General features: G+C 41.4%; 1 protein-coding gene across 1 annotated transcript in view; it reads right to left on the bottom strand.

Moving 5' to 3' along the window:
- Nucleotides 1-22,140, bottom strand: part of IQGAP1 (IQ motif containing GTPase activating protein 1) — a 68,138-nt gene that overhangs the window by 21,934 nt on the left and 24,064 nt on the right. The window contains exons 3-17 of the mRNA XM_063345388.1: nucleotides 21,703-21,859; nucleotides 21,254-21,331; nucleotides 17,600-17,676; nucleotides 14,763-14,830; nucleotides 13,590-13,703; nucleotides 13,005-13,183; nucleotides 12,248-12,338; nucleotides 11,612-11,775; nucleotides 10,888-10,972; nucleotides 9,605-9,768; nucleotides 9,081-9,241; nucleotides 8,451-8,575; nucleotides 4,699-4,862; nucleotides 1,876-1,966; nucleotides 100-267 (exon numbers count right to left, since the gene is read on the bottom strand). Of these exons, the coding sequence (XP_063201458.1) occupies nucleotides 100-267; nucleotides 1,876-1,966; nucleotides 4,699-4,862; nucleotides 8,451-8,575; nucleotides 9,081-9,241; nucleotides 9,605-9,768; nucleotides 10,888-10,972; nucleotides 11,612-11,775; nucleotides 12,248-12,338; nucleotides 13,005-13,183; nucleotides 13,590-13,703; nucleotides 14,763-14,830; nucleotides 17,600-17,676; nucleotides 21,254-21,331; nucleotides 21,703-21,859 (1,886 nt within the window). The remainder of the gene's footprint in view (nucleotides 1-99; nucleotides 268-1,875; nucleotides 1,967-4,698; nucleotides 4,863-8,450; nucleotides 8,576-9,080; nucleotides 9,242-9,604; nucleotides 9,769-10,887; nucleotides 10,973-11,611; nucleotides 11,776-12,247; nucleotides 12,339-13,004; nucleotides 13,184-13,589; nucleotides 13,704-14,762; nucleotides 14,831-17,599; nucleotides 17,677-21,253; nucleotides 21,332-21,702; nucleotides 21,860-22,140) is intronic.

Here is a 22,140-nt window from a genome sequence, read left to right as displayed (position 1 = left end):
CACAAGCCTTCTCCCCAGAGGCTTTTTTACCTCTGGTTCCAACTCCACACGCAATAATCTTGAATTTATTTCAATAACAGTTAGCTACTTGAGGCTCACCTGCTGCTGTTTTTCTTCTCGTGACTTCTGACAGCTCTCGCTGGTACGTCTCGGCACATTCTGGAGTGACTCCATACAGCCCAACATCCGGTGAACGCAAGGCACTCAGGGTCTGGGTAACATCCCCACGGTCTACTGCTTCATTAATGGCCAGAATTCCTAAGGAGACTTTGATAACACAAGGAAGCAGGTTGTCTTGACATTCAGGGGCTCAGTGACTCACAGCAAACACAGAACAAAAGAACAGAGCAAGGCAACATGAACACACACTTAACAGTTGGGGTGTGTGTATATACACAAATATTTAAGTGTATATAAATACAAAATACAAATAAAACCAGACAACTTGCAGTACAGAGGCCTCTTTACTACGGTGTCCAACCACACGTGGTACAGCACCTGACAGCATCTAAATTTGTGTGCTTCGAGTCTCAATATAGTGCTGATTTACCACCAATATTTCTCAACAACACGTTTTAGCTCTACTCTGACATCCCTTTTAGTTAAGGCAGTTTCTTCTGACAGAGCCAGTCACAACTCAAAGGGGGCCTTTTCAACAACTAGCACCATTCACCCGTCCCTAGTGAAGAAAGTAAGAAGCAGTTTGTAAACAAGTCAAAAATCTGACAGGAATCAGGGAAAGACAGGTGGCAGAGGAAGACAAAAATAACAACATGTCATTCCAGGGCTACTCCAGAACTCCAACTCAGGTACAGACATATTCACAAGAGCACAGGAATCACACTGACACAGCAAACATGAAATACAGTAATTTTCAGCGCTAGGTGAGACTGCAAAAATGTCTGTTCGTACATGGATAGATAAGGGAGATAAGGGTATCTGCAGATCTTATTCAGCCTTAAGGGCACTTACTTTAATCCTGCTTTTGACCAAATGTTCCTTGGCATGATATTCAAGCTGCTGCCTTTGCCTAAGTGCTCAGTGGGTGGAAAAATGGTGAAAAAATTGCACTGGTACTGCTGGTAACAAACAGTAACATGAACAGGTAAAGCTACCCTACTCCCCCTGCCTTGTTTTGCCTTTTTTTTTTTTTTTTTTTTTTTCCTTCTTCTTCTTTCTCCCCACCCCCCTTAAGGCAGCTGACAGGGGAATTCACTGACCAAATAGTATCATTAAAAACAACTGAACTAGGCTATGGAGTTGGACAAACTCATTCTGTCTTGTGTTAGAAAGCTTTTTGTGAACCTGTTGGTTTTTCTCTCTTCTAAAACATTTACAAATAAAGAATACTAATGGACAATGCACAAACGTCCACAATGCACCTGCAAACTGCACTAAGGAGCAAAGGTGGATGTCACCGATGTGCATTATTGTCTGTATTTGAAAAAGATGCAAGGTAGTCTAGAAATACTTACTAGAACTGAGCCAAAAGAGCAGCATGCCATACAAACAGGTAATATACACCAGAAAACACCACTTAAATTGTGCTTGTGAAGATTCTCGTACCTAACTAACCACGCATAGACACACACAATTAGTTGCAAATGACAAACAATTTAAGAGATTTGCCCAATCAGGTAACATGGTCACATGCAAAACTGGAAAAATGGCGTACCCCCCAAAAGATAAGAAATTTAATATTTGAAGAATCTGACATTCACTCTTCAAAGAAAAATTACTACACCAGAAGCACATAAGTGCACTTGATTTCCTTTGACACATTTACATGACATTTCTAGCTCCCAATCTTTCCTTAAGTAAACAGCATTTGATTGATAATGGGGATTAACTGCAATACTGTGTGACAATACTTACATCTCTCCGACTCCTCTGTGTCCTTGTTAGCCCTATGAATCCCATCCTGAATTTCATCTAGCCAAAGTACAGCTGTTTCATCCTGTGTGTCCTGAAGAGAATACAATGATAAACATACACACACAGCATGAGGAGAAAAGTATCACTATTTTTGCAAAGTAAAATAACCCGTACTCAACAATAGTCAATATAGTCGTTTTCCGTATCAGAGGGAGTAAGAAACGTTTCAGTCTTTCTGATGGACTCCAACACAAGGACATCACGTGCATTTGTGACTAGCAGAGACTACTATGGCGTTACCAGACTCAATACCTCCTCCCAGTCAAAAACTCTTTTCAGGAAACAGAACAAAGAGGAAATTCCATCAGCGGCAATCACTCTGATAAGCAAATAGAACACAAGGCCAAAGACTCTGTACTGGTTAGTCCTAAAGCCGTACTTGCCAAGAGGGGACGACTTGTGGACAGAACATGCCCACAAAGAGTTCTTAGAACAAAAAGCTGACAATGCAAATCTGCATGCAGGAGCTAAAAACTCCTGGGTAACTTAATGCTACACCAGGCTGTTCTTGTCCCTGTCCACAAAAGTTCACAAGGCTCTACAAATGAGCGAACCAAAAAGCGTTGTGTATATTGTGGCTGGGGGTACACACACAACAGTCAACGCCACGTTCCAAGTCTGTTTTCACGGATTGCTCGTCAAGGAGCAGTTTTCACACAGTATCCTGCATTTTGGCTGGGATGTGAAGAAATCCAATCAACTGACGTTACATGCAGAAATTTGAGAAGGGGAAAGAGACAAGTGTTTAGCAAATCCCAAAACATACATAAAGAACAATGATCCAGCAGCTGCCAAGCACAGCTTCTCCCCACCCACTGTTGCTTCCTGTAGGTAACTACTGAGAGAAATGCCAAGATGCAACGGCCACCCCTCTGACAGCTCACAAACAGAACACAGGAAACACTTACTTCTGGTATGGAATAATAATCACACTGCACAAACGCACCACTATTTACAGTGTTCGAGAGCTTTCGGGCCAGACTGAAAATGCACATTTCCTTACTTGCCCTCCACATTTTTCCCCACTGTTTGGAGGGTCTGAAACTGACATGCTTAGTGAGAGTTCATTCATGAGACTAACACATCTTTCATGGGCAGATTTCATCCGAAAGCCTAGATACTCCCAGGCGAGTACCAGCAACAGCCAAAGTCCGGGCCAGGGAGTGGGGGAGAACAGTCAAAGACACAACTTCCTCCACTGTAACCTCTACCTGCAGAAGTCAGCCCAAAGGCTACCGAAACCATCCCACGCTTTTCTACAGATTTACCGTTGCGGGCTTTCTGGAAGATACACGCCATGTAACGTATTACAGGGTCTACTGTTTCTCCCTCTCTCTACTCATCAGGTAAGAAACGCCCCCATTCCATCAGCAACTGAGTGTCTCCTGGGGAGCTACGGTGCCCCAGGGTACAGAAATCGCTAGGATGTAAGTAACAGCTGACTTCAGATAGTGACTATTTTCCCCACAGTGCTACTTTATAATATGATCTTTCAGTTTCTGAAATTACTGCCATGCTGCTGGGAGGAGCCCTAAACTGAACATATGCCTAAATAAGGCAATTTCACACCAACTGAGAAGTTACCAGCATGGCCTGGCACAAGCTTAAGTGCACACTAAAAAGGGTTCATTATTTCATTCTGAGTCATCGAGAGGAAATGCTTCAGCACAAAATGTGTTCCTGAGGAACATTAACCCTTTCAGGGCCCTTGGGGAAGCTGCTTAATGATTTTCATCAGAAACGCATACAGTTCTCAGCTATTGTCATCACGCAGGTTTAGCTTTAGTTAAAAAAACCCAACAAAAAAAAAAAACAAGGAAAAACCCAAAACCAAAAATCAGTATTCAACACAATCTAGATTTTAGTCACTATGATCTAATATCAATGCAGAATTTTCCAATGAGCTCCACAGCAGAAAAAAAAAAAAATTAAAAAAACCCAAAACACTCTCAAGCCACTGAAAGCAGAGCTATTCACTACTTCTTTGTAAATAATGAGAAAAAAAAAAGTCAGTATCCCATCCACACTACTCAAAAATCAGTTGCGTACACACATGTGCACTCTCATACTCTTTCCTTATCTCGTAGAACGAGATTCGCTCTTCCCTCTCCCCACCTTCACATTTAGTCAGCGAAAGCCGCAACTACATACAAGTAGGTAGGAAGTCCTCGGCTAATAAGAAAGGCAACTACCACTCAAAAAGTCAGTAGCAAAAGTGTCACTATGTGAACAACAGGCATCAGCATACATTTTGCTAGTAGCATGTATTTTGCTTAATGTCTGTTTTCCGGTTTATCAGTTAACAGATTTTTCCACTTTCAGAAGCTTTCTTTTTGCAATATATAACTATGCCTATGACTACATTTAACAAAGAACACTAAAAAACCCAAAACTTAAAATTGCAGGAAACTTGCATTCAGAAGGTCAGAACTCCTAGTATGAATATGGTCTCCTCGCAAAAACAGATGAGGCATACTATTTCTCTGCAAACAAGATACATATCTCGTTCTGGACCTGGGATTAGCTATAGCAAGCCATCTCATGCAGTTAATATCCTTATACCCATCTCTAGTTCATGAACATTCATACAGTCTGGCTGCAAATCTCTTTAGTATAGAAAGATTCAAACCACCTGGGTAAGATCAGTTGATGCAGAATGCTCAGCTCTCCACTTCCAGTTTTGATTCCTGGCTTTCAGGACCAGTAATAAGCCCATTAAACAGATGTACAGGTTTTTTGAGACATGTATTTAATTGCACTCACCTGTGCTTTCTCTCTCTTGGCTCGAAGTAGTGTATCCTGGTAATGCTGTGCTACCTTTGGGGCGACACCCTCCAATTTTGCTGCAGGAATCTGTAAGGCTTGAATAGTCTTTTTGGTGTCCCCTTCATCCAGAGCTTCATTGATAAGACCAATTGCCAAAATCCCTAGGGAGGAAGGCGTAGGGAGAGAAATACAAAGTTCCATTTTCAGTCACCAATAATCACAAACATTGCTTCAGAAGAAGAGTGTCATTAGTCCTTCCTAAACCAGGTATTGGCCGAGAACTGCTGTATTTTTAACAGAAAACATTATTTACTAGTAATGAAAGCAGGACTATTTCTCCACCTTAAAGTACTCATAATGCCTGGGCACTGCAATTAAAAAAAATGAATTAAAAAAAAAAAAATCACTCGGGGAGACCACATGCATGGACAGAACTGAGTCCTCAGACATCCAGCTCAGACCTACTAGAAGAGAATTATCAAAGTCCAAATGGCCCAAGTGCACAGGTTACGGTTTTCCAAGATTCTGGCTTCTCTAGAAAGAAATCTTCACATGAAGCTAAAGATTTGCATGGACTACCATTTAAAAATAGAGTAACTTCATATTTTAGAAAACTCTTTTATTAAACATATGTAGTATTAACTGTTATTATCAGAGATGCAGATGCTGTTCAAGTACAGTAAATTTTACCATTCAGCTAGCTAAATAAAAATAAACAAAAATGAATATCTTAGTGAGCTAAATGTGAAGAGAGTCTACATCATACATGCCCTACCTACAGGAAACATCTCCTGCAAATCACAAAATAACTTAGGTTGAGATGGACCTTGGAAGTCATCCAATTAAATTCCTTGCCTAAAGAAGGATGAATTCAAATCATGGTTTGATCAGTGCAGAGCAAAGAAATCTTTTAGACAAAAGGAAGTAAGGAGCTCAGTGTGGAGATTTCCAACTTTGGCTAACGTACACAAAGATTGCGACTTTTTCTTCTATGCAAGAAAGAGAATCACAAAACAAAAGTTTATATGAAAAACAACATCTTAGGGAAGAGGTGGTATTTGGATGGAGTAGAGATTAGGGAAAAACATACGTTGAGGACACTGCAAGAACCAGGATCACTACAATGATGGCATGGCTTCTGTCAAAAAGCAGCTATAACAAGTTTGACGTAGGAAAGGGCACAGAACGTAAGCTGCCGTTCTCTCCGATTAGTTTGCTAATACGGGCATGACAAGACTACTCCCACGGAACAGCAACATGCTACAGCTCCTCACTAGAAAGCAGTTTTTCATTTGAAACTATCTACAAGGATAGTGGAAATGAAAAATATGTATGCTCGTTGGCCCCCAGTACCTTCTCAGACTGATTTAACTAATTCATAGACAGGAGATAAAAAGTGTTCTTGCATAAGGACGTAAATGAAGCAGATCAAAGAATTGAGAAATTCCCCGTGAGAACAGCTTATCTCATTACAGGATTCTCTGCACCTTTTTTTACAGGGTAAGGAGTGTTATAAGAGACGGGTGTTGGGACTACACAAACTTTTAGACTTCTGCTGTGACCTCTTACATAGATAAGACACTATGAGACTAACATCTTGTCCTGTGCACACACCAGTGTGAGCCCGTGTTTGTGTGGTTTCAACAAATCTGCTCACGTGACCCAAACAGGAAAACCAGTGTCTATTTGGAGATCCAGGAAACAAGTTAATCAAGATAGCAGCCTCTTAAATTAAAATTTAACCCTCTATGAAGTCCTTTCAAGATGAAACACGAATTGCCAACTACACAACAAGGAGCGGCAGAAGACAGCTGTCTGTCTCAGCGTACAATAAAAACCCTATCATCGCCTCCACATTTCAGAGAAACCTCCCCCCTCTTACAATGCAGGGCTTTGCGCTAAATATTATAAAGATGGCTTGAAAGTAAATTCCACGCTACTTGCATATGCAGGAGGTCGTCAGTACTAGTCCTAACCAAAAATTATGGTCCCTTAATGAAACTGGGGAAAAAAAATTAATAGATAATTAAACCACCTGATACTGAACCTCACAAGTATCTACCTAAGAGTAAGTTAATTGTAAGCTTAATTGTGCTATTTTCAAGGACTCACCTATCTCCACTCTGCATTTTAAGTCGATTAATACCGTCTTAAGAGAAAGGAGAATTACTCCAATTTTCTGTTTTGCTGAAATTTTCATCATTACGCTCAATCCCAGCCTTTTATCACTGCTAAAAGACACTTATTAACGCGAACGCTACTAAAAAATATAAATAAAAAAAAAAGCAGAACTAGAAGAAGCACAGAAGAACACCCATTCACATTTCTCAGCTTGCATCAGGAATTTTTTCTTTCATGAGTATTTAAGTTATGGTACTTGCAGTTGCTGCATACACTTTTAACTTCTATGGGGCTTTGCATGTTTTCCAATCTGGGATTTTTTTTTTCCACTTTACCAATATTTCACACTAAAAGGCAACAGCTGTGCAGGCATATTCTTCTACTGGTCAGGAGGTCAGTTATCAGTCATTTCAGCTGTTAAAGATACTGATTTTAACAACTAGTGATCATATGCAATGTTAGAACAGAAAATAAAAGCTTCTCATTTCCTGACGGAACTAACTGTAAATAAAGCAATTAACCTCTTAAAAGATCAGCACTTTCCATTTCAACTCTGAATTGAGATTTGGGTCCCAACATATGGAAATCAGAATTTGAATGGCGTCAAACTGATGAGACAATTAAATGTCCTTTGAAAAAAAAAAATCTGTACCAAATGCTTTAAGCAAAAACATTTGAACTGTTGAACAGACAGCATTTCAGAATAAACTTTTTTGGGCACCTCTGTTGATTTATCAATGAATCAAAGTCACTGCAAAAGCCTATTTCTTCAATGCAATATTATCACTACTGGTCTTCAAAGAAGCTGTCATTCGGAAGTAGTGTTAATACACCCAGGAGTTAAAGGCCCGAGAATAAGACCCAGACAGACTCATCTCTCCGTTGTTCATTCAAGCTCCTCATCCACTGTAGAAATGCGTCTGACAGATCCTTACATCTGAGAGTCATCAACACAAAGATGGGTATCTTATCTTGCATTTGCGGGTCAGGTTACCCACAGATAAAGAGTAGAGGGGGATCCTGGACAGAGTCCATGGAACTTCCACTAACTGCAAAGGTAAAAAGGCCAAAGCACATTCCAAAGAAGGACTAAAAGGGAGACGAGGAAATCCTGAACAGGGCAGAGATTGCAACCAAAGAGATAACAAGACTTCAAGAAAAGTCACTTCCACTGAACGCAGCAAATTAGGAAAGAGGATGGAGTACTCCAAGACTGGGCTGGCTACAATTAACTCAGATTTTGGTAACAGTAGTTTTCATTAAATTTAAGGGATTGAAACAAAATTAGAAAAGATCCTAGACTAATCTTAGACATTGATGGCAGACAACGCATTTTGTTACCCAAAAAGGGTTGAAATTTGCATTGGAAGGATTAATAAACTGTTTGGAGATGCTGATTTCAATACCACAGACACTCCTGACTGCCTGGTCTCTCCATCAACAGTCCTGCTACAAAGCCCTTTATATTACAGACCACCAAGTCTTGCTCACAACTAAGACGTTCCTAGATATCTAATGTATGACACAACTATAAGTCAATCAATAACTCTTTGTATTGACTTGCACCTAATTTTAGCACTCCTTGTGTGCTAGAACCATTCTAGCATGAATCAAGCAGAAAAACTTACTTTCATGTTCTTCATGCACAACTGTGTTCACACGATCAATACACGACTGGATATCATTCCATGTGATAAATTCATTTCCCTCTGCACGTGTTTGAGCTTTCAGCTTCATCAAATCATCGATATACCTGTCGAAGAACAAAACCCAACAAACATCACAAGGCAATCATCTGGCCAGGGAACACACAACACAGCACGAGAACTGTACGCAAAGTGGAAGAGGTTAACACAAGGGTTGAAACTGGAACAAATATGAATGGGGGGGAAGACAAAGAGGAAAGGCTGCGTGCAGGATGACCATCCCAAACATGAAATAATCAACAAAAGCACTAAACCACTAAACGAGTGTCCAGGACAAAGAACATGATGGATGAGCTGGTGCAGTATTAGCGACAACTGAATGGCACCACAACATAGCTTTAACGTGAAATACACGAGAAAATGTTGAGAGACAGCACAGAAATCAGACCTGTAGGAAATCACAAAAGCAAGATGCAAGAGCCAACAGAGATTAAATCAATACCATAATAAATAACGTAGAGAGAACATAAAGGGTAAGAGAGGAAACAAATTTTCAAAAAGTCACAGAATAGAAGCAACAGCAAGGACAGACATGATCCTTGAAATATCCACCTCTGAGAGTTCTCATCCTCAATGTTTGTAAGTCCGGTGACAGGACTGCTCAGTTGTTTCCACACTGTGTTCACATCCCCTGAATCCAAAGCCCTGTTGATCAGGGCCACAGAAGACAGCATCTCCACAGCAACAGATAATTCCGGATGGGTGAGGTTACCCTGCACACAAAGAGGACAACAAATTAATTCCTCTCGCTCCTTACTATTGCTGCCCACAGAACAGAGTAGTTGTCAGAACAGACATAGAACAAAGCAAAGGGACAACCTTTACGACATAGAAGCAGAAAGATGAGCATCATAAACAGAGCTAGAACACCAAGTAAGAGATTAAAGTAGAATCTTACAGGGCCACGTAGCTCAAGGTTTAGGGATTAAACTTCATGCCAGAACACACTGAACACCAAAACAGTTCTATGAAGACTCAAGACAGGTTTGTTCCAGAGAGCACATTTAACGAAACAGACAAAGTAGAGACGGTGATCCATACCAACTTCCAGAAATAAGAGGGAAGGCGGTACTTACTTCAGGACTCTGTTGCTGCAAAGTGGCGAGCTCCCTTTGGTAAAGATCTGCAGCAAATGCATGCACCTCTGGTAACTGGGCCTCTGGATTCATCATTTCTGCCACAGTCTTCTCAGCATCACCCATTTGAATTGCAGAATTAATTTTGGCTACTGCTGCCAGCCCTAGAAGTTCAAAGAGGCAGCATAAAGAATGAGGAAGACAGACAGCTGAATCCCCAGTAATAAGAGCACTTTTATTCTACTCGATAATCAGATACCTAACAATAAAAAGAATAATTCCCTTAGCTGCAGGAAATGAGTGAAGTTTTCTGATCCATACTTCCCCAGATAGTCTTCCATTACTACAAACAACTAACATACATAATTGCCTTCTTTAAAACAACGCTCACGTGTAAAACCAGTTCACCTTTTTGCCTGGTTATCAAAGAATTGTTTCACCATTTCAGTCTTCTGATAGTAAGAAGCCTCATAATTGCAAATTTTCGGATGAATGAGTAGTAACAACTTTTTCTTCCTGTCTACATTTATCTTGCTCAAGGCAGTAACAGGCATCCTATCGTGGGTACATGTTGGCTAACTTTAAAATAGCACAAGCAGGTTAGCAAACACCGAGCTCCATGCTGAACAAGGCTGCATCGTAGTTATTAGGCATTCACTACTTTCCTCTTGTATTCTAAACCCTCTCTCCTCAGATTTCTAGTAGTCTCCCTTCTACCTATTACAAATTGAACTAATTGCTCCTGCACAGCCAGAACTGAACATTCTTCTCCAAAAGAAAAGCTCTGCATGGTGTCAGAAGCATCAATCAAAAAACAATCAGCCATCGTGATCTGCATTTTATTTGCTACCTGATATTTAGAAACAGTTAAAGGTTCTGCAGCTCAAACCAAGTAAGATTCATGTCAACAGTCATCAGATAACCTAGCATTCACACCTCATGGAGCAACCCAGATTTCCTTCACAGACCCACGGCACAAAAACTCTTACAAGCATTCTAGAAAAAGAAGTTGCTTAAGGTAGGTGCAAAAGTTCCGTACTTCTTAATATTTCAAATTATATGCTGTTATCTCCAGCAGTATTGTAACAGCTGGATAAAAGACTCCATAAGTCATCATGGCAACCGTCTCTAATGATCTTAGCAGCCATGATGTACTTAAAGAACATTCATAATGGTTTGAGAGAGACTTCACGTATCCCCGCATAGACCCAAATATTGTGCTGTCTCATCCTTTTGATCACATCCGTGGTCACTTTGCTGCAATAATTTCTGCTGATCCTTACTTCGCTGATACTGTTGTGCTGCAATGTTAGCAGCATCCACTCCCAACTGCAACTCTTCCTTCTGCAGAGGACCTGTAAGGCCAGCCTGAGAAAAAAAAAAAAGAAACCAGGAGGGTGAAATGATGACAGCTTATTCAAGTAGCTCAGTAAAAAGAAAAATACCCTAGCTTTTCCTTAAAAACACTCTAATGCCCCAGGCATAGCTTCTGCAAACAAAGAATGCCACATACGTGAGGAAGACAGAAATTACTCATTAGATTCTCAGTTCATACGCTGATACATCTACAACCTGACCCCTTTTACAGTATCAGGAGTGCAGCATCATAAATCTCCACACTGAAAGTATTATATGCTTATCTGACAGGTATTTATAAAACACAAACATCCACATTATTTGTGCACTGACAATAGTAAAATGAGAGGGAAGATGCATCTATATTATATAACGGTTCTACACACACACAAGTTTGTATTTTAAGGTTTGGTGAAAAGTATTTTAATTATATATACGTACATACAAGCATTATACTGGCCTTTCATACGCAGAGATGAAAACTAAAGGATAAATATGCTTACTATGCGCTTCTGTCTTTTAGCCCTTACTTTTTCAAACCAACACTAAACTAACACAGGTATACAGCAAGTCATTAGTATACTGTGCTATGGTAAAAGGGACAGCCGGGGGGAAACCTCATGAATCAGGGTAATCTAAACTTTTCCATACCTCCTGTTTCTGTTGTCTATCACTCAAAAACTGCTTAAAATACCAATCACAATTTTCTCGTAGCAATCCTCGGAGCCCCAGGGATGGTGTTGCCAGTGCTTCATACAGTGCTAATGCGTCTCCTTGTTCCAAAGCTAGGTCAATCTTTGATATGGCGGCATGTGCTAGCAACAGTAAAGCAGAGTTTTGAGAGAAACATCAAATGAGAAAGTCCCGTGGTTTTTATAACCTACTGCTCAGGAAGAAATACTCTTAGACCTGACGGGTAGCAAGTTAGGTATGTAATCTGAATGGAAGAACTTTCAAAGTCCATTGCAAAGTAGCGCTTGAAAAAGGGGCTGGAGGTTGGAAATAGCATGCATTACTCAAGATGAAAACTGGGGGGGCCAGCAACATGGACACTCCATTTCCTAAAGGAAGGGCAACGGAAGTCAAAATGAATTCAGCTTACAACTATGTACTAACAATGAGTTAAAAAAAAAAAAAAACCAAGCCAAAATCACCACCACCAAAAGACCCCACAAAAAACAGGAAAGCTGCCTTCCACTTTTGCTAGCATTAGAGAGCAAGGAGGAACACAGGTATTGTTTTTAAGTACTCTTTTAATTAAGACTATTACTTTAGCATGATACCTACTGTTCACTTTATTGATGTTTCCCTGAATCTCAGCTTGAGTCAGAAGTTCTTCATACACATCTCTCTCTCTCTCTGAATTTTCTGAGGCGATCTGAAGATGAAATAAAAACTAATCAGTGTTTCTACAGTTTTCTTCGCCCTCATAGACCTTTTCACTGAAAAGATAAGGGAGAATAACTGTATATCTATATAGAGATATGATAGGTCATAAGCTACCTCTACACATGCAAAAAGTAGCCCTAGAAGTAAACACATATGAAGTAAGCACACTCACGCTCTGTTAGAGACAGCCTAGAAACACCTTATTTCAATGTAGTGGCTCAATATGAACACACGGTAGAGCACAGAAAGCAGTACACATAGCTAGACATTGGATATACAGCATTCAGAAACAACATTGATCCCTTCTGAGAGCACCAGTCAGTTTCGCTCATCATTTCATTGTTAGGAAAATGTATCTGTATTGTATGAAAAGAGAGGGATAGCATTGCCAACATATAAAGGCTGACATAAGTTCTGCATCTATGCAGCCCATATTTCAGACAGGTAAACAGAGTAACACAGCTAACTGCTGCCTATCTTCTACAATAGGAAGACAGGTTACTGGGGTACATATTAGAATACCACCAGGGGTAAATCCACCTAACACTATACAGACAAGACTGTAACACGCATTCTGTGAATTTCCCACAGTTTACACTTCAATACAAAATTGCAATGCATGCAAATAGATGGTTTGAAAGAAGAACTGATCTACCCTATTTTTAGCGTTCTCCATTTTGTCTTGCTTTGCTCTGTACAGTGTGTCTTGGTAAGTGGATTCCAGTTGATCATCAAGATTTATTAGCATGGCATTAGGATTCTTCATTGCCATAAGAGTGTCAGCTGGAACCTGGTGGTCGATTGCTTCATTAATGGCAATGACAGCAGCATGTACTGAAAAACAAGTCACAGTCTGCCAGTTGGTCCCAAACACAACAACTCTGTTAAAAATTGAGAGCTTAACTGGAAAGAGCATAAGAATTATCTGGAAATTAACTGGAAAGCAAATGAATTATCAAAGTACCTCTCATCCCATGATGGCTTTGTGTTCTTGACAAAAGATGGCAGACTCCTGCCTAGTACAATACTTTAGCTAGTCTAATCATCATGTTCCACAAAGAAAATAAAACAAAAATACAAAAGGGAAAGAAGAAAACCCTCCTCCCAGTCTTCCCAAAGCCCTATCAAAAGGGCTGTACTGTCTTACAACAGGGGGCATTAAAACCAACACCTAAAAAAATAAATAATCTAATCTGCTGATTTGAATAATCACATAAAATGAAACTCCGTTTTGCCTTACATGCTGCTTCATCCACAGAAAGTTCATTTGCAAGAATTCCCCCAATCTTGCTGAAGGCAGGCATCTGAATACCATACTTCTCCAGTTCAAGCCTCATATTACTGATTTCCTCCTCTGAAACAAACATAAAAACAGCATTAGAGGCTCAAATGCATTAGGAATCAGCACTGCTATACCAACTGCCGCTACGAAAAAAAAAATAGGATAACTAGAATAAATTACAATTACTGCTTAAATAATACTTTGAACGTAACTCAGCAAGTGAAACAAAGTAAGTGACAACTGATAGACATTTTGTATACTTTCCTAAAATCTACATTTCTCCAAGAAACGCCTACGGGAATATTCGGTAGTCTTCCTCACTAGAAAACAACACATGACTCTCATGAGGAGCTGGAAACAGACTCCATCATTCTGAGGTGCCTCACTACTGCTGCCAACAGGTCAGGAACATGCACAGGCAATATTTTAGCATTCTTTTTTTCCCCGCAGAGAGACTATGCTGAGAAAAGCGAATGGAGGATATTGAGACATGCTCAAATACCATACAGATCAAAAAGAGAGTTGATAGCTCAGTATTTTAGAGGTACAATCAAAAACTGCTCTGCAGGAAGGAAGATAAAGTTTATGCACCTTTTAAATTAGATGCGTGCCCTCAGACAGGAACCTCACTAATGCAAAACATAGAATTTTACACTTTTGCAAAAATCTGAAGGAACTGACACCTTGAGGAAGACGCAAGACTTTGTGCTGGAATCTCTTGCAGCAGATCAGCTGGCAAACTCTTCTTCAGCTGATGGCACCTCTACTTTAAACCGCCAAGGGAGGTCAGAACTGCTTACTAATTTCCAAACCGAAACCTCTCCCAAGGGGATGGAGGCAAGGTCTAAGCATCTTACAACAGGGGCAAAAAAGTTAAGGGGCTGTTCTTTGCAAAAGTAATGATTAGCAAACCAATGGCTATTTAGCAGCCTGGCTCAGAAGCACCCAAACCAAACCTTTTTCTTAAATTACTACAACTCCTCACAGACATTAATTTTGAATTTTATTTGCATTTAGGATAACAACAATAACAATCCTTTAACTATCTATATAATGTCTAGTAGAGTACGAGATAAAGTCAGCACACATATCGGTACTTTTTTTTTTTTTTTTTTACTTTTTTTTTTTTACCTGTGAAGTCCACCTTCCCGTATAAATCCTGAATCTGGGGGGCAAGACCCAGTTTGAACAGGTACAGGCTAGAAAAGAAAATAAGCAAATACTTAGAACTAGTAATTCTTCCTTATGGTTCTGACAAAGACACAGATAATTTTAGGAAATAGAGATTCAAGGAGCCACTCAGGTAAACCAGCGTAACAGCTCATAAACACCAAGAGTGAGCGGACTCCTCTCCTCCCCCCTCAGCTGCACGTAACTGGTCCACCACCCTGACTTCAGAATTACAGAATGTCTGAGGCTAGGAAGGGCGTTCCCAAGTTCACCTTGTTCAAGCTCCCTTCTCAAAGTCACACAGGACCAGGTTCCCCAGGATCATGCCCAGACAGCTTTTGAATATCTCCAAGGGTGGAGACTCCACAACCTCTCTGGGCAACTTGTGCCACTCTTTGGTCAGCCTCACAGTAAATGAAGTGTTTCCTCATGTTCAGAGGGACCCTCCAGTGGTTCACTTTGTGCCAGTTGCCTCTTGTCCTGTCATGGGGCACTGCTGAAAAGAGCCTGGCTTCACCTTCTTTGCACCCTCCCTTCAGATAGCTGCACACATCGCTGAGATACCCCGAGCCTTCTCTTCTCCAGGCTGAACAGTCCCAGCTCTCCCGACCTGTCCTCACAGGAGAGCTGCTCTAGTCCGCGAACCACCTTAGCGACCCTTCCTTCAACAGTCTCCAGTACGTCTGTGTCTCTCTCCTGCCAGGGAGCCCAGAAATGGACACGGTACTGCAGGTGTGTGGAGAGGGTCAGTGTGCTCTTACCGGGGGCTGAGGAGAGGGTAAGTATGCACTAAGCTGATCTGGCTCAGTAAAATGGTGTTAATGTAGTCACTTGGAGCGTGACGAGAAACGGAACTGCTACAAAGGAGAGATGAATCCATACATCTAAGGACAAACGGGACTGGGGAAAGAGAGGCACCTTCTCTCCTTTTTGTCTGTCGTGCCAGCTCAGCACAGATCGTGGAAATGTACCCCCTATTAAAAGATCTGATTATATAGGAACACTAAAAATAAACTATTAATAAAGTACATATCCATTCCTCCAGTAAACTCCGTTTTAATGTGATTGAAAAATAGAGGGTAAGCAATTTCACCTTTGCAAATAACCTCAACGTGTCAAATCTAAATCTCCAACCTTTATAAATCTAAGCAGTTTTTTCTTTTTACGAAACAAAACCAAAGACAAATACCAGACAGGAACATTTCTAACCTACGGACTGTCAACAAAACCGCATTCTAGATCTTTATTTCCTAACTAGAATATACTTTGGCACTAAGCCTGAAAAAATAACAAGTTCTTACAGAACATCCTTTTCCATATATTTATATTTCAGAATTACTCTTCTCCCCTTGATAAGTAAAATTATGTTAAAATCTTGAGGAAGCTGCCCTTGCAGAGAAACCGGCTACAGAACATTTTGCCCAAAAAGGTTCAAAAATTTAAAAAAAAAAAAAAGTAGTATGAAAAAAGGTATTATTAGATGAAAGATTTTAACTTCTACAGTCTTTAACTTCTGGGACCATTTGCATCTATTAGTTTTGCTCCCTGAATTAAATTTCTTTTCCTAATACATGATCTAGGAGGAGTACAGCAACAGCAACTTAATTTTCCTGGGAAAGCTGTTGATTTTCCACGATTCAGACTGTCTGGGGGGGGGTGGGAATGGCCAGGATATAACCAAGAACACGTAACAAGAATGTATGCCAGCCAACTCCCGGCGTAAAGCAGCTGCAGTAGCTACCACAAAGCTGCCAGCAAGCAAAGAACTTTGCCATAACCTATAGAAAAAAGAGCACTGTTCTTGACAGTAGCATACCCCACCACAGGCCCTCTCCTCACTGTTCTATAAACTCCAAATAACTTACTCTAGAGAGATCTCATTTTAGATCTAAATTTGGGATCAAGCTCTCTTCTATAAATACTCATTTCATCTACAGCAATCTGAAATGTCAGATAAAATTCAGATAAATGCAATCCATCTCTATGGAATTTACACTGGCAACAGAACAAGCCATTCCTGAGAACTGAAACCGAGCAAGCAACAGATGAAGACCTAAATGTATACAATCCATCATTCAATCACATAATAAATTCTACAAAAGGAATCCTTTTTAAATAAAAATCTCAACATGTTCCAAAAGCCACACTTGCATTCAAACCAGCTAGCCAGGAGAGGGAAAAAAAAAAAAACCCAAACCAAAAAAAAATCCCCAAAACATCAAACACACATGCAATGTGCCATCCTGTCAAATTGAAGAGCACAGCATCAACAAATGAATCCTCCCAGTTTTTTCAAGAAAAGTTATCCTACTTGGTCTATCTGAGATTTTAAAATTTAGGAGACCTTTCAACAACAGCTCCTGCTTGATCACTTACTGTGGTCATCAAGATACCCATGTTGCAGTACAATGCTGCAACCGCACTGGCTTTCATTCAGTGATCTGACTGATCCCTAGATAAACTACTGTTTTCCTTTCTCACAAACACCTTTGAGGGCTTCGGGCTTTCCTTTAAGCCCCAAATTGTTTAGCTCTGCCTCAGACAGCAAAGAAGGGCGAGAATTCGGATGGGAAGGTAGTAATCACATCATACTTGACTGGTTCTTTTTCCATCTGTATCTGATTTGGCCACTGCCCAAGGCAAAATACTGGCTTCATGATCTTTGCTCTGACCTGGTAAGATTGGTCTGCTAGAAAATTCATCCCCATCCAGCCTTCAGTTCAGATCTGTCCCCTCTCGCCTTTCAGTTTTGCAGAAAGACTTCAGAAGCAATTAGATCTGCGCCTAGCACGCCTTACCTGAGTGCATGAATACAATAGATACAGCGTGGCATGTTCTTGCGGTCATAGATATCTGTAGTTTCTGGGTAGAATATCTAAAGATAAAACAAAAGTTAGTCTCAATTATATTCACTCTCTACAACCAAAATGCATAACTGTGACAGGTCCAATTCTTTGGCAGTATACTAATGAAACAGCCCACACAACGAAACTCTTCAAGCTTCTCTGCCCTGGCCCAACATTTCTCCTACTTGAAGTGCCAATCCTTCCTTTTGTTTCTACCACCCAAACCAGTGCTCCTCTTTTCGTGCCCATGTTCTACACACATGAATGAGTACACCCTTTCTTTTGTGTGCTTTTGTGTAGTTTGGGTTGGAAGAGAACTTTAAGGGTCAATTAGTTCAACTCCCCTGCATTACAGAATCACAGAATGGTTCGGGTTGGAAGGGACCTTAAAGATCATCTAGTCCCAATCCCCCTGCTCTGGGCAGGGACACCTCCCACTAGACCAGGCTGCTCAAAGCCTCATCCAGCCTGGCCTTGAACACCTCCAGGGATGGGGCATTGACAACTTCCCTGGGCAACCTGTTCCAGTGCCTCACTACCCTTACAGTAAATAATTTTTTCTTGATACCCAATCTAAATCTGCCCTCTTTCAATTTGAGGCCGTTACCCTGTGTCCTATCATAACACTCCCTGATAAAGAGCCCCCCCCCCATCCTTCCTGTAGGCCCCCTTTAGGTACTGGAAGGCCGCTATAAGGTCTCCCTGGAGCCTTCTCTTCTCCAGGCTGAACAACCCCAACTCTCTCAGCCTGTCCTCACAGCAGAGGGGCTCCAGTCCTCTGATCATCTTTGTGGCCCTCGACTGGACTCGCTCCAACAGGTCCATGTCCTTCTTGTGCTGAGGTCTCCAGAGCTGGACGCAGTACTCCAGGTGGGGTCTCACCAGAGCCGAGCAGAGGGGCAGAATCACCTCCCTCGATCTACTGGCCACGCTTCTTTTAATGCAGTCCAGGATACGGTTGGCTTTCTGGGCTGCAAGTGCGCATTGCCTGCTCATGTTGACCTTCTGGTCCACCGGCACCCCCAAGTCCTTCTCCTCAGGGCTGCTCTCAAGCCATTCTCCGCCCAACCTGTATTTGTGCCTGGGATTGCCATGACCCAGGTGCAGGACCTTGCACTTGTCCTGGCTGAACTTTATGAGGTTCACACAGTCCCACCTCTCAAGCCTGTCAAGGTCCTTCTGAATGGCATCCCTTCCCTCCAGCGTGTCGACCGTGCCACACAGCTTGGTGTCGTCAGCAAACTTGCTGAGGGTGCACTCAATCCCACTGTCCATGTCACCAACAAAGATGTTAAACAGCACTGGTCCCAGTACTGACACACCGGTCCCAGTACTGACAATGCAAAAACTCTGCATGGAGCAGACATCTTCAGCTCTCCATCCCTTAATCTCCCAGCCTGTATGGATACCGGCGGTTGACCTAACCCAGGTGCAGGACCCTGCACTTGGCCTTGTTGAACCTCATGAGGTTCACACGGGCCCACTTCTTGAGTCCGTCCATGTCCCTCTGGATGGCATCGCATCCCTCAGGCATGTCAATTGCATCACTCAGCTTGGTGTTGTCCGCAAACTTGCTGAGGGTGCACTCAACCCCACTGGTTATACCATTGATGACCAAGATGTTGGGTCATGAGGTATTAGCGAGGACTTTGGTGAAAGCCAAGAGGTGAAAAAAATACAACAAAAGCAAGAAAAGAGGACTTTGTTCTGATTAAATAGGATTGAGAAGCAAGAGAAGAGATAGTGACAAAGGGAAAGAGGCCAGCACTGAGGTGCTCTGCTCACTACAGTTCCAGTTAGCTGGACCCAAAAGCTTTCAGACAGTCTCAAACGCAAAGGGGCCAATACTAGAAGTGTCAGTTCATGCGGAAGTGCTGAAAAGGTATATTACTTTCTAGTTATTGGAAGGTTCCTTGCTGTTGCCTATGAGCACAAAATAGCATTGCTCCTTCTGTAAAGGCAAGAGCAACTGAAGGACCCTCACAATTCCACAGCATCAGTTTCCTGGCTCTTCTGCATGGGAAAATACTTAAAGCACCAGTATCTCTTTGTCACTGCACTGGACCCCAGCGCAGTTTAACATGTCCTCACATATTTATTTCCCCCCAAAACTCGCTTACATCTGAAAATTTTGGCTCATACCTGGCACTTAACTTCTCTCTGTCTAGCTCCCTCCTCGTTCATTTTCACCTAACAACATCAACAGTGCATTTCAATATTTCCTAATCTCAAACTTATTTCCTCAAAACCATCATAAATCCCAGCAAGGATCAACTAGTAAATCTCAACAAGTTATTTGAGAAGTTTTGCCCAAAATAAAGCGTTCAATTTGCAAGCATGTATGCAAACAAATCATACATCATATTAAACTACGTAATGCTGGTTTTGGTGAGACTAAGCATAAAATTACTTACAAAAAAACCCCCACCACATTAAAAAAAAATTTACTTACTATCCCTGTATGTAAATTGACTATCGGCACAACACTGCCACGGTTCCATATATTTTCAGGCAACAGTGTTAATTAGCTCAGAGGAGCTTATCTGGCCATTCTGCTAGGGAAGCCAATAATTTATATTTGATTAAGCTATACCAGGAACATTTCAACTTGATTTGAAAATTTCGTAGGGAAATCTGAAGACATGGAGAACATGACAATAGTATTTTCTGTTGCACTGCTTCTTTCAGCATAGATTTCTAAAAAAACTGCCACAATGAAACTGTAGCTCAGATATTGCTCAAAAGAATGCATGGCAAGAACAATGTAATGCAGATGTTACGCAAGATTAGTGATATTAAGGATATGGTACAGAAGGAGGAATTATTTTTGCTCCTAATCATTTTCACATTGTCATGGTTTCGTCTGGGATGGAGTTAACTTTCTTGCTGGCAGCTGGTGTGGTGCTGTGTTTTGGATGAGAGGTGGTGTTGATAGTGCGCTGGTGGTTTTTGTTGTTGCTGGGCATTCAAGGCCTTTTCTGCCCCTCACCCCACCTCCAGTGAGGGCTGGGGGTGCAAAGGGGTTGGGAGGGGACACAGCCGGGACAGCTGACCCCAACTGACCAGAGGGATGTTCCATGCCATGGGATGTCCTGCTCAGTATATAAAGCTGGGGAAGAGGGAGGAAGCAGGGGACGTTCGGAGCGATGGTGTTTGTCTTCCCAGGTGACCATTGCGCATGGTGGGGCCCGGCTTTCCTGGAGATGGCTGAACACCCATCTGCCAATGGGGAGCAGGGAATCAATTCCTTGTTTTGCTTTGCTTGCATGCATGGCTTTTTGCTTTGCTTGTTGGATGGTCTTTGTCTCAACCCACAAGTTTTTTCCTGCTTTTGCTCTTCTGATTCTGTCCCCCATCCCGGCTGGGGGAGTGGGCGAGCAGCTGTGTGGTTCTCGTTGCCTGCTGGGGTTAAACCACGACGCACATACATAGCAGAATGAAATCTTTCAGCAAGTTTTAGGACAAAATTTCTATAGGGACACAAATCTAGAAAATGAAGAACTAACTAGATGAAGTCTAGTTCTTCTAAACTAGAACATAACATAACGGAACATAAAGCTTTTCTAGTATTATTTATTTATCTGCACATTACAACACAGAAATTACCTTGGGGAGACCAATCTCAGCCATGGCATTCAGCCACTGGATTACATTATCTGTGTGCCGGAAGTGGAGACCAGTTGCCTGAAATAAAAATAGGCAGGAACAAGGGGGAGGGCAGTAAGAAACAAAATGTCACAGCTGCCAAGAACAGGAGGGAGGTTCATTAAGACGGACAGTGAAAACAGTACTCTTACAGAAAAGAAGTCAGAAGTCTTCTATACAGATTACATTGACTGCTTATGACAAGTTCTTTCACATAGTGCAAGCTCAGATATAAAGCTAAACGTTTACACACACACACACTTAACCAATGTTCTAGAGTGCAGGTGGAGTTTCTCGGGTAATACTAACATAAACTAACATTCTGTTTATTTGCTCACAGTACCTCTGTGTGCATATTTTCCTATTTTAGATATCGACCTAAAGCAGTATCTACAGCCATCAGCTCTCACCTTATATCTGGTCTGTTCCCTATCGTAGATTTTCTTCACAGAAACCACTTTAGGGGAGAAGAAGTTTCCAAGTTTGGCCAGGTAGACTCCATTTCTCAATCCTTCTTCCAGCTCTGTTGTGGGAGGCAGCTCCTCATTCAGACAGGCCTCCATCCATCTGGAAGTGCAAGAGGAACAAAGTTAGTCACACCAGTATATTTCCGATTTGTGAACACAACCCCACGCTAAACAAGCTTCATGCTGCTACTGCTGTCATACTCGAGCATACTATTTACTTAGCATTAGGGGTTGTGAGTGAGCATAGCACTACCACACAATCTGTGTCATTAAAGTGCTAGTCAGTAACATTTCAGACAAAATATTAAGTAGTATGGAGTCAGTAGCCATAGTTTCACAAGTAATTAAGGTACCATCTTACCATCATATTTTTCTTTCAGC

The sequence above is a fragment of the Chroicocephalus ridibundus genome, chromosome 9 (assembly GCF_963924245.1).
Source record: "Chroicocephalus ridibundus chromosome 9, bChrRid1.1, whole genome shotgun sequence".
Classification (NCBI taxonomy): domain Eukaryota; kingdom Metazoa; phylum Chordata; class Aves; order Charadriiformes; family Laridae; genus Chroicocephalus; species Chroicocephalus ridibundus.
Note: the sequence above shows the minus strand (reverse complement) of the source record. Positions and strands in the feature narration are given on the sequence as shown.